Source organism: Anopheles funestus, chromosome 2RL (assembly GCF_943734845.2).
Source record: "Anopheles funestus chromosome 2RL, idAnoFuneDA-416_04, whole genome shotgun sequence".
Classification (NCBI taxonomy): domain Eukaryota; kingdom Metazoa; phylum Arthropoda; class Insecta; order Diptera; family Culicidae; genus Anopheles; species Anopheles funestus.
Genome location: NC_064598.1, coordinates 68,761,965 through 68,774,084, shown reverse-complemented (window position 1 = coordinate 68,774,084; position 12,120 = coordinate 68,761,965). Strand labels below are relative to the sequence as shown.

At 36.8% G+C, this 12,120-nt stretch overlaps 1 protein-coding gene across 4 annotated transcripts in view; it reads left to right on the top strand.

The window, feature by feature from the left end:
• LOC125766338 (uncharacterized) overlaps positions 1-12,120 on the top strand; it is a 67,268-nt gene that overhangs the window by 46,657 nt on the left and 8,491 nt on the right. For all 4 annotated transcript variants that reach the window (XM_049432189.1, XM_049432192.1, XM_049432191.1 and 1 more), the window contains 2 exons: positions 1,665-1,875; positions 10,389-10,500. In XM_049432189.1, the coding sequence (XP_049288146.1) occupies positions 1,665-1,875; positions 10,389-10,500 (323 nt within the window). The remainder of the gene's footprint in view (positions 1-1,664; positions 1,876-10,388; positions 10,501-12,120) is intronic.

Below are 12,120 nucleotides of genomic sequence, written 5' to 3'. Positions count from 1 at the left end.
GTTACACGCACACACAGCAGCAGCAACAGCAGCAGCAACGTGAATAAAGAATGTTTATGCCTAAATGGTTCATTAAACAACTTTGCAAAAAAAATATATTGAAACATTGACGAAGGAAAAGCTAAGGAATGTGAAAGGATGTAATCCTTTTGTTTTGTTCGTTTGAAAACTGATTCTTTTTTTTCTGAGCGCTTTTAATAGAATTTTTTGTTGTTGAAAAGATCGAAGAAAGAGACAATGCTGTTGTACTTATCTACATGCACCTAATTTTATTTATTTTTATGTTTATTTGAGGACATTTTCTATATGATTGATTTTAAAACCAAGCGTACCTTCAAATTTCCTTTTTTATTTTGTTTATTATCCTTCATATTGGGTGTACGAATTAGTTTGCAGCAATTTTTTCTCTATTGTTCTTAATTCCGAACCAAAACAAAAATCTTGTCTTTTGTGTTCAACAACGAAGCGAATTTGCGATTCGCTCTAATAAAAAGAAGCGGATTTTGATCGTATGACTCAAACGGTAGACGAATGGTTCTAAGTGAGATAGGATTTCACATCAACAAAATGATCAAAACAAACGATCAAGCATTGTTATAATGAAAAAATACTTCCCAGATTATCATAGCCTGGTATAAATGCATATTTTTCCTTCAATACTTGTCTCAAACGAATTAACAAGGTTCCATACTGCTTCCCAGTGATGGTAAAACCACTCTCAAGGATTTCTGTATAGGGTGACAACTTTCTGATCCCTGAGCTAGACTTTCTGAGAATTGTCATTAAGCTTGCTTACCGCGCTTGGCACTATTTTTTTAATGCTCAGGGTATTCATTCTGCCTACTTGTTTATTCGCGTCGAGTGAAAGGCTCAACCGCATTTTTCCTTTTAGTTAAAAAATAATCACCTTTTTTCGCAAATGGAGACAATTAAATGGAAATGCTCAAATGTAATGATGTTATATTTAACAGAGGTATGAATAGTACGAAGAGACCACTTAGATGAAGTAATTGAATAAACAAATGTTCAACCTATAAATATGAATCTAACATTTGTAATCTTTTGTAGGAAAGCTGCAAACTTATTTGAAAACTCATTTTTTATACATTTCTAATTTTGACTAAAATTTTCTGTCATATATATTGGCATTTATATTGTCAAGCAAAATTTTATTATCTTATGCTGTATGCACTTTATGTTAAATCGATAAATTATGTTTTTCGTTAAGAACAGTTGTTTATAACTTTTTATAGCTTTCCTAAATGATTTGCTCCTTTTTGAAAAATAGATATTGATATTTTGCAATGTTCCTCCTTTTCTGCACATCCTGCTCATTTGTGTTAACCCATTCTTGTCTCAAAAAACAATAAGCTTCTTATAATACTTCCCCCATGAGCTCATTCTGCACCATTTGAGAACTGTTTAGCAAAGCTTTCCATTTTTCTTTTAGCGAAAAAAAAACAATTATTTAGCCTACAACCAGACACAATCGACCTGGGACACAATACACAACCGAATGAAAATAAAAAAGCACCAGTTGGAAAATGAATTTCCCTCTCTGCCCGAACCAACGCCAACCATTTACCACCCGGGAAGTACACGAAGCGAATCTAACAAGCGTTGTTTTGTGTTTTTCCACTCTTCACTTTTCCACGAAAACGCAGGTATCGTGGATACGCCGGCAAGACTTCCAGCTACTAACGGTCGGTCTCTCGACGTACAGCAGCGACGAACGGTTTCTGGTCGAGCATTTACGCCATTTGGGCCACTGGGCACTGCGGATCAAATCCGTGCGCACCGAGGACGAGGGTCTGTACGAATGCCAGCTGTCCGTTCATCCCGTTCAATCGGTGTTTGTCGAGCTTAAAGTCGTAGGTAAGCATGGGCACGTGTACTCGATTTTCCATTACCATTTTCTTCACCTTTAGCAAATCCTTTTTATTTGTTGTTTGTGTTTTTTTTCGTCATTTCTACTCGCTCGATATCGTTCCGTTGCTACCGATTTTGAGGGAACGGAAGGAAGGTTTCAGAATGATTTTCCAATAAAAGAACTCCGGCAGGCCACTTTGCTGGTTTTTTTTTATTTTATACCAGACACGGTATAAGAAAATATGGCCTAGTAAATGGGAATCGAGTGCAATACCGTTCCGGCGGGATGGTTACGAACAGCGCAAAGATAAACCTCTCATGAAAAATTCCTTCGATGACACAAATCCATACACGGGCGGTGTAGCACACAAGGAGGCCGGTGCCGATTGCTGTTAAGAAAACAGTCCCGCTTACGGCGGCAGGAGCCGCTCTTCAGGATGGGCAATTTTCAGTGGGGAGTAAAATAATCTGTTCCACGTTCCTGGCTTCATCCTCCTATGTTGCACTGCCCGAGCAGGATACCCACGCAGGTGCTCGATCGAAATGATTTTTTTTTTGCGTTTCAAAGCTGCTACGTATTTGTAGCTGCTCATTTATACGTGAATGTATGCACCAACCTCCTTTTCGGTTTGTTCCCACACTAACATGCATTTTAGTTTTAAACTTCTTTTTCTCCTCTACCTTTCGGAACCGTATTTCGGTTTTGCATGTGTGTTTTCCTTTTTTGTGTTCGTTCGCTCTATTCGTTTTACGTATCCGTATTAGGGATTTTTCTCTCAATCCTTTATCAAGGCTACGGAACGGTTTCCCGGTTTTCGATTGGCAAATTAGATTGCGGAAGGTAAGGAAAGAGCGAACCAAACCAAAAACCCTAACGGTTGCCGCTTCTTCAGCAGAGTAAAACCTCAATATTAGACCTAAAGAAAACACTTGCACACACGCACAAAACAAACGGTAGGAAATGGCTTAGGAAAACAAATTCCATTTGACACTTTATGCTGGTAAAGGGTTTTTCTCGCTGCTTGCGTAGATTGCAAGATCAGATGGGTTGCACACGCACCACCCATGCAAAATCGTGAAAATGCTAATCACTGTATGCTTTTGTGACAATATAGCGTTAGTAGTAGTAGTAGTAGTAGTAGAAAAGTTTATTCAAGAGGAATATAAATTATACATGTGTACATTTGAGATATGCGTTTTAACGGGTTCGAGGTACTCTTTCCACGTTATTGATAATTACTTCTTGGGGTTGCACGAGATTAATTTGAGGTACCAGTTTAGGCGGTTGAAAGATTTGTTTCGCGGGGAAAAAAATTTTTAAGCTAAAAAACCCGCATGTTGAATAAGAAAATAAGAAAATTTAACCTAATCTTAACCCTAATTTACATAGTGTCCTAATCTAGTTCTTATACTGATGTTAATCTACCTTATTGAAATATTGTAGATCATTATAGTTATAATCTGTTCTTGGCTATTCAATTGATGGTTACATACCGTTTTTCAAATAGTAACTAGGGATTTTCGGGATACGGGAAATGTGTTTGAGGATAATTCTTTTGTTAGGTAATTAATTTAGTGTATATTCTTAGCGTTAAAATTCAAGGCAAGTTTCGTTATGTATTGTTGGATTTTTTCTACATTGCTTTCTTCGTGAACCAAATGCGTCTTATGCCATGGTGCGACATTTAGTATTGTTTTGAGAAATTTGTTTTGACATATTTGAAGTTTTGTCTTGTGAGTTTTGGCACAATCTATCCAAACTGGGGAGGCGTATGTTAGAATGGGTCTTATCAAAGCAGTGTAGAGCATTCGCTTGTTCTTCAAGTTAAGTTTTGATTTCCTGTTCAAGAAGCAATAGAGGGTACGGAACATTTTTTCACATTTAATGATTTTGTTTTCTATGTGCTGTCTAAATGTAATTCTCTTATCTAATGTTACGCCCAGGTATTTAACAGTGTTCTTCCACGGTATATGAGAGTTGTTAATTTTTAGTTGGGTGTTTGGAGTTTTAGTGGCCTTCCGAAAGCGCGTGAAAAATATGGCTTCCGATTTGTTGCCATTTATTTTAAGTTTCCACTGTTTACAGTATTTAGCATATCTTAGAAGTGCGTAGTTAAGTGTCCTAATTATGGTTTTGGCTCTTTTGCCATTTGAACCGATTGCTACATCATCAGCATACAAATATTGCTTGCAGTTCTTCATTTTCGGTATGTCCGATATGAAAATATTAAACAAAATAGGCGAAAGTACGCTTCCTTGCGGTACACCGGCTACCGGGGTGTACGCCTCTGAAGTACTTTTTGAAATGTGAACTATATTCTTCCTGTTAGTTAAGAAACTTTGAATGATATGTATAATATGTGTAGGAAATTTAAATTTGATTAATTTATAAATCAAAGCTTTGTGCCAAATCGTGTCGAAAGCTTTTTCCGAATCTAATAGTACTAATCCTGTGGATTTTTTCAAGTTTCTGTTTGAGATTATATCCTTTTTAAGCCTGTTAAGTTGATGTGTTGTAGAAAGCCCAGGTTGAAATCCAAATTGAGATTTCGGAATGATGCTGTTTTCATTTATATGCTTTCTCAACTTGTTAGCAATTATTTTTTCCAATATTTTTCCTAGGCAGCTAAGAAGGCTAATGGGTCTGTAGTTGGCAGCTAAGCTAGCGTCTTTTCCTGGTTTCGCAATCGCAACGACTTTAGACATTTTCCAGTCAGTTGGGAAATATCCTGTTTTAAGACAACTATTGAAAATTACGTTTATATATACTATTACGTTTCTCGGAAGGTTTTTAATAGCTCTATTATTTATTTTGTCCAAACCGGTAGATTTCCTCAGCTTAAGCTTTCTGATGATTAATGAAATATCTTTTGGTTTAATAAGTTCACTGGGACTAAGATTTTTAATAGGTTGATTTTTAAGAAAGCTGTTAACAATCCGATTAACTTTCTTTTCTTGTGTACTGGGGTTGTGAATTGTTGTAAAGTGGGCTTGTTGGAAATGTGTTTTTAAAGATTCACATTTCTCGAGTGGGGTAAGCAATATTTTCCCGTTTTCCTTTAAAGTTTGCATTGTTTTAGGCTGGTTTTTAATAATCCTCACAAATTTCCATATTCGGTCGGGGTTTTCTGGGTTGTTCATTGAAATTAGATTCCTGGACCATGCTGCGTTACGAACTTCATTCAAACCTGTTTTAATATCGTCTGTGAGTTGCATATATATGCTTTTAAATGACGGATTGTTTCGTTGCCGTTGAATTTTTTTCCTGTACTTATTACGCATTTTAATGAGACTAAGGATCGCATCAGGTATAATTATGTTATACTTTCCTGGAAGCCTTTTTGGTACAGCAAGATCATGCGCTCTGTTAATTTCCTTTGTTACTTTTTCAAGTAAATTTTCAATTTGTTCCTGATTCTTTATACTACTAATATTGACTTCCATTGCGTGGATTGTGTTTTTGAGATGGTTTTTAAAGACGGCCCAGTTTGCATTAGAATAGTCGAATATCAGTTCGTCTGGTTTGGAAACAGGTGAGAGTTTTTCAATAATAAACTTGACTGGTAAATGGTCTGAAGTAAAATCGATAGACGTTAGTGGATCTGAAAAACTATGCTGGTTATTGGTAACTATTATGTCTATTGTAGATGGGTTGGACTTGGAGTTCACTGGAAAATATGTTGGTGTATCTGGGTGATAAATAGAAAATTGTCCTTTTTGCAGCTCATCAAAGAGGATTTTTCCTGCTGGGTTTGAAGATACACAATTCCACATTCTGTGTCGCGCATTTAGGTCTCCACAAATAAAGTAACTGTTTTTTATGTTTGTAAGAGCTTGAATGTCGCTTTTGAACTTTACCGTATCGGTATTAGCACCAGGGTGGTATACTCCAATAATTGTTATAGGAGTGTTGTTAGATCGGACTTGAATACCTATTGCTTCCAGTACCCTTAATTTGTATGAAGGAAGTAGCTTATGCTCTATGTTGCGTTTAACAAGTACCATTATACCTCCTTTTGCAGCATGTAATCTGTCAATTCTGTATGTTATATAATTTGTCACACTAAATGCTTGACCAGGCTTAAGGAACGTTTCACAAACTGTCATTATATCTACGTTGTGGTTTTGTAAATAATTTAAAAGTTCGATTTTTTTGTTGGTAATGCTATTAGCATTCCAGTATGAAATTACAAAATTTTTACTACCTGCCATTACGGAAAACAGTATTTTTGAACTATTTTGAAGACCACCATTATTTGGTCTTCTTTTGTTCTGCAGCATTTCATGCTAGAGAAGGTTTCTTTAATGATTTCTGTTATTTCTTCCGAGTTAAAAAGATCATTTTGGTTACCAGCTGCTGCTTTGGCGTATGAAGTGTAAGTTGCTCGTTGGGATGTTGGCATGTTAGTAGTTGTGTTAGATTTGCTTGTTGAGGAAATTTGTTTGGACGGGAGATGTGGGAAGTTACTATTTGAAAACAGTACCTGTTTTTGTGTCGCTGGTCTGGTCTGTGATTTAACAGCTGTTGTTTTGTTTATGCGAATCGGGCATCCAAAGTAATTAGCTGTATGATTTCCTCCGCAGTTCGCACATTTTAGTTTGTGCGGCGGTAAAACTCCATCTGTTGCGTCCTTTGCAACAGGACAGTTCGCTGACCCATGATGTTCGGCGCATTTGATGCAAACTGGAGGCTTGAAGCAGTTGGCGGCTCCGTGTCCGTATCGTTGGCAGTTCTTACACTGCATGATTGAGCTGGTGTTGGTGTAATAGCGCCATTTGACTATTTGGTGATCGAGTGCCTTGATCGTGCGTAACACCTTTATATCCACAGTATCTTTGTGGAAGTGTAGGAGGTACGCAGCCTGATCATCGTACCGCTTGTTTTTTATGCTAAGCTTCTTTATAGATGCTGGTGTGATGCTCTCCTCTTTCAATATTTGTGTTACCTCTTCCAATGGCTTGTCGGTCAAACCCAACAGCACGATCTTTGTAGTTTTTTCGTCATACAGTTGATATGTATGAAAGTCTGCGTGAACTTCTTTGAGGTGGTTTACTACTGCTCGGAAATCATTGTTGGTTGTAGTGCGTACCAAAGTCCCGTTATTTGTGACGGAGGTAGTGTATCTTACTACACCGGCTGCAATTATTTTCTTGTGGACATCACCCACGTTGGTGCTTGCTACCACGATTGGTGGTGGTGGTTTTGTCGTTTGTCGTGCACATGTTGTGTTGGTGTCGATCTCCTCATCGTCGATAGTATGCAGGATATCGAACGGATTCTGTTCGGCTGTTTTTCCAGTTTTTGACGGATTTCCGGTGGCATCCGCCGATTTATGCAGCGTAGTTAGAGGAACCAATGGTCTCCTCTTGCTTATTATGCGCTTTTTAGCACCCATTTCTGGGCTAAAAAGCTAGGCGGGAAAGATAACTAGTTGCTTTGCTTGTATGTGTTCAGATCTCAAGCTCCCGTACTACGTCCGTCAGCTATCGAGTCTGGATGCATACTCACAATATAGCGTTAAAAAATGTGTTCGCATGTGACAATGGACAAACAATGGTACATTTCGAACGTGTAAAGCGAACTAAGATTTAGCTGAAAAAAGGCATGAATTCGTTTTACCGTAAATGGGTATTGCTCCGTATTTATTTTATTTATTTTACAGTTGTCATAGTTATCATAAAAGGTGTCTTGTTGAGTCTTGTTTTTTCTTCCTCAAAACAACATCATGGAGCTAAGTAAAACTGTTTATTTTCTTTTTTTATTCTATGTCACTAGTTGTGGCTAGTTTTTAAATCAAAAATACCTTTAGTTATTGCGTTGAGGTTTAAAAAATGAAAAATTTTAATGCCCTTATATCGTTATAGACTTTCCAAAAACATCAATAGTTACTTAAAATATTTTATTGATAAATTCGTTTCTATGAAACCATTGTCGGGTTGAGAGGTCATCACAAGAAAAACATGTAGAAATAATCTTGTCTATTTTACCAAAAAATATTAATCTATGTTCTAGTGAAACGAGTAAATTTTAAAAATTTTGGTCTACCTAGTTAAAAACCATCGAATACACCAGGAATTCTAATTCATGTTCATCAATTTTCCATCACTTCTTAGCGCCATTGGCAAGCGTAGAAATAAGAAATTTTAGGAAACGACAATCTGCCAACAAATTTCCAGAACAACGCTTCATGTACTCCAAAGTACATGATGATTTCAACTCCTTTCAACCGTAGAAGTTCGTTCGGTTTTATCAGCATAAACCGTGCATACTGTCCCGAGTTCACCAAACCGGGTAACCGTGTTTCATGGTACTGAAACTTACTCAATCATTCTCTCCCTCCCAAAAGCGTGCGCACCGGCTAGAATGTATTACGGTTACAAATTGCTTGCGCTTTCAGTCAGAGCATTGGGAAGCATTTAAACCGAACCTGTTTATGGCAATTGGGTGCTTGCAGCTTGCTGACACACAAAACCAAATTCCCATGTACTGTACATGTACGTGTGTGTTAAGCAGAATATCCCCACACGTGACGTTCCATTTTCAGACTTAGATCCCTTAGACGTACGGGTACGGATGGAGCATTTTTCAAGTATTTAACGTAACCGTACTCGTGCACCACGCGAGAAGGTGTTCTGGGAAATTGAGTTTTCATTAAAGCTTGATGAAATCTCATCGAATTCACCGTTCCGTCTTTGTGTATGTGCATGCATGCATGCGCGTGTCTCAGAAATAAGAAAAAGCTCCTTCCTGACCCTTGGTACGAGGAAGCTTCCGGACCCATTCTACCGACAACCGGGGCAGCTATTGCGATCGTGCTCAACGTCGTTGTCGTCGTTCGGAAAAGCTTACCAAGCGCTCACGTCAAGCGTATATTTTAATTAAATTATTTACAATCTGCAACCAAATTTAACCTTTGCCAATGGAACGCGGCTAACAAGCTAAAGCACACATGCATACGAGCACGGCGTATTAGGTTGTGATGTTGGATTTTATTTATTTTTTTAAAGTTCCCTTTAACTCTCGCAATGTAATTGAAACTTTTACCATACCGAACTTCTTCGCTTCGGTTTCGGAAGACGATCTGAAATCGATACGTTTCCCCGGAGAGAATGATCCAATGGTAGCATGGGAATGGATTTCATTTTGTAAGCTGTACCAATGTTTGCTACTGTTAGCCTTTCGTATACACGTTTCCTGCGAGCCTTTGTGGATACTTATGGTGACATTTCCGATTGATTTGGTACCGATTTGGAAGAATGTGCCGTAACTTTTCGTGATACTGATTGCGATCACAAATCAAACATTATTAGCTTTTATTTGTTGAGATTGTTTTTTTAAATTTCTGAATCATCATGTACGAGCAATTTATTTTGTAACGTTTCGATCAAATACCTTACTGTAATGTCGAGGAAAAGATAAAGAAGTAACTAACATTTTAAAGATTGTTTTCAGCATGTGCGCTGCTTGTCAGTTGCATATAATCTTATAAGCTGCAAAGCGTTCCAATACATTCGCTACATTTTAAACAAAAACGTACGATCATAGGTGGGAAAAAATATTTGATACCCTGTCAAAAACATTCGAAACAGTATCAAAACCAAAAATTCCAAACAGGCTTTGTTTAGGTATTTACAGAAACAGCTGTTGTGAGTATTATATTTAATTACTCTGTCAATGTAATAAAAAAAATTACCGTTTTTTTGTTCTTTTTGCCCAGGAGTAAAATAAAGAAATCAATATAAAAAAATAATATAATATCACAGTTTACATTAGAAAAGCGAGTTATACCTAAAAATAAGGGTACAAAATACATTTTATCAAAAACAATTTAAATTTAAAATTTTTGTTTAATTTTAACAATATAATACACAGATGAAGGTCTTTTTTACTCATCTGCTCTCAAGATGCTTTCTTATTCATGTTTTCCCTTTCTAAGAACCAATGTGTATGCTCGATAAACTTTCTTATTGTTTTTTCGCCAACGCAACCATCGTATCACTCGTAATTGCGATTGAATTAAATTCTACTTAACAATACACCGAAACACACTCTCGCTAACCTTCTCAAACACAAGAAGCAAGAGCACAATAAAGGCAAACTGGAAGCATAAAACCAGTTGCTTCAACTGTGGGAGGTTTAAACCTGACACAATTTCGGATCCGGAAAGCAAAACAGCTGAAACATTTTAACGATTAACAAGCCCTCCATTTCGCTGACACCAACAACAACAGTGTACTTGTGAAGATTCCTGCAACTACTTTTTAACCGTAAACTCTTTCAAAACAAGTGGAAGCGAGTAAGTTAAGCACCTGAGCAAAAAAATATCTCCCGAAAAAGGGATAAATGTTCTGCACAAGGTTTAGGCTACTTTAACCCACTTCCGGTTTGCTGGCGAATCCATCCGGCTCAAAGGCAAACCCTGCAAAACTTACTTCCCTTGTCACACCGTAGATACTTTAAGCCGCACTTTGTTTCATACTATATTGTTGTGTTTTATTTCTACTACTTTACCTTATAGAGGCAGCAGCAGAAATAGTCGGAGCACCCGATCTACACATTTATGAGGGATCTACCTTACGGCTAGAGTGCAAATTACAGCGTGCTACCGAGAATCCCATGTTCGTGTTCTGGTGAGTAATGAATAATGTTTATCTCTGTTTTAGTTTACCTGATGATGCAATGTAAGCTATTTATAAAACTAAATTAAGCTTATTTTTTATTACAATGGACGTTCTAAGTAGCGAAGGGATGCTTCATCATGAATTTATTAGCATAAATTAATATACTTAATCATCCTTGTTCTTGTTTTTAATTGAACTATACACGTTAATCGCGTATATTTTGTTTATGTTTCTTTTTTATTAGTTCATTTTACTCCAACTCCTCCGAAACCGCTTGATCAATGTTTGTGAAACTTTGCACACATGTTCTCTTTGTATGAGCATAGGTTTGTAGCTACATTTCATGCCTTTAAACTGTAAATTTGTTAATTTACTATAATTTGAATTATTTCATACTATTTCATACTAAGGGCTATTCCCAATTACGATCGATAACTTAACGGTCGTTATGACAGATATAAAGTGTTGAACGAAGTTCATAGTTTTGGTCGATATTCTTATTTGTTTTGTTTTGTTAATCTCAAGAAATATCTGGCATATGAAGTGTAAAAAAATAACATAAATAATAGTTTGTGTTTCGTCATTGCAACTGTTTTTGATTTTTATTACTTATTCAAATTACTGAATCATTACTGAATTCAAAAATGAAACAATCCAATACTTTTTAAAATATTCCAAACGATAAAAACAATGTCAAATACAACAAAGAAACATTGAAACATTGAGGATTGAAACACACAAAACACTAACTTCACGTTCTTCACGAACGGCTAAAAAAGATGGGATAAAATGAGTACTGGGGCCAGCTTAGTTAGATCTTAACAATTCCGTCTATGTGTTGCCGCTATATGATAGCTAACGGGCTATTATTCGACAAAGGTTTTGTTAAGCTTTTCCACTTTTTAGGGCCACATTTTGGATTGCCAGTCGTGTGTGTACCTTATAGTAAATTGTTAAAAAGTTTTAATACTGTGAAGCGTAAAGGGGCGTTTCATAACAAGGCACTAAATGAAAAGAGTACTGTAATCGTTTGCAGCAAATAACGCTATTCATCCGATGCATTGTTTACCATGTCTTTCATATCGTCCTCAAAGTACATTTAATCATTTTTCAATATGGGGTGATTTTCTGTATCGTTCTTTTTTGTCATTTGATCATATAAAACCAGATATTTCACTGCCTGAGAAAAATAATCCCCCATTCGGGATATTATGTTGCCATTACTATCACAAAATGGTCACCTCACGTGTTGTATGCTGTTTGCTGTAGTCAATAACATTGCTGGTTGTTTTTATTACTGTAAATGCACGTATGCCTTTACACCCGTAACACAGATTCAGTACTCACCGATTAAGGGAAGGTGTTGCGAAAAACATTGCCACCACTGCACCACTGACAAATAGCTTTTTTTAAGCCCATTTTATGCTTTGCCAGTCCCTTATCATCGCAGTGTACACACCAGCCCCGGTTTTTCGAAAATCGCGAAAGCTCATAAAGAAGCATCCGATCATCGTTCTGCGGAAAATAAATATGCGACAGGTATTAATGAGGGATTCATGATATGGCAGTGTCGGTTTTTTAAATGCCATGTTTGAAAACAACAACAAAAAAACAATGAATTTTGAGTAA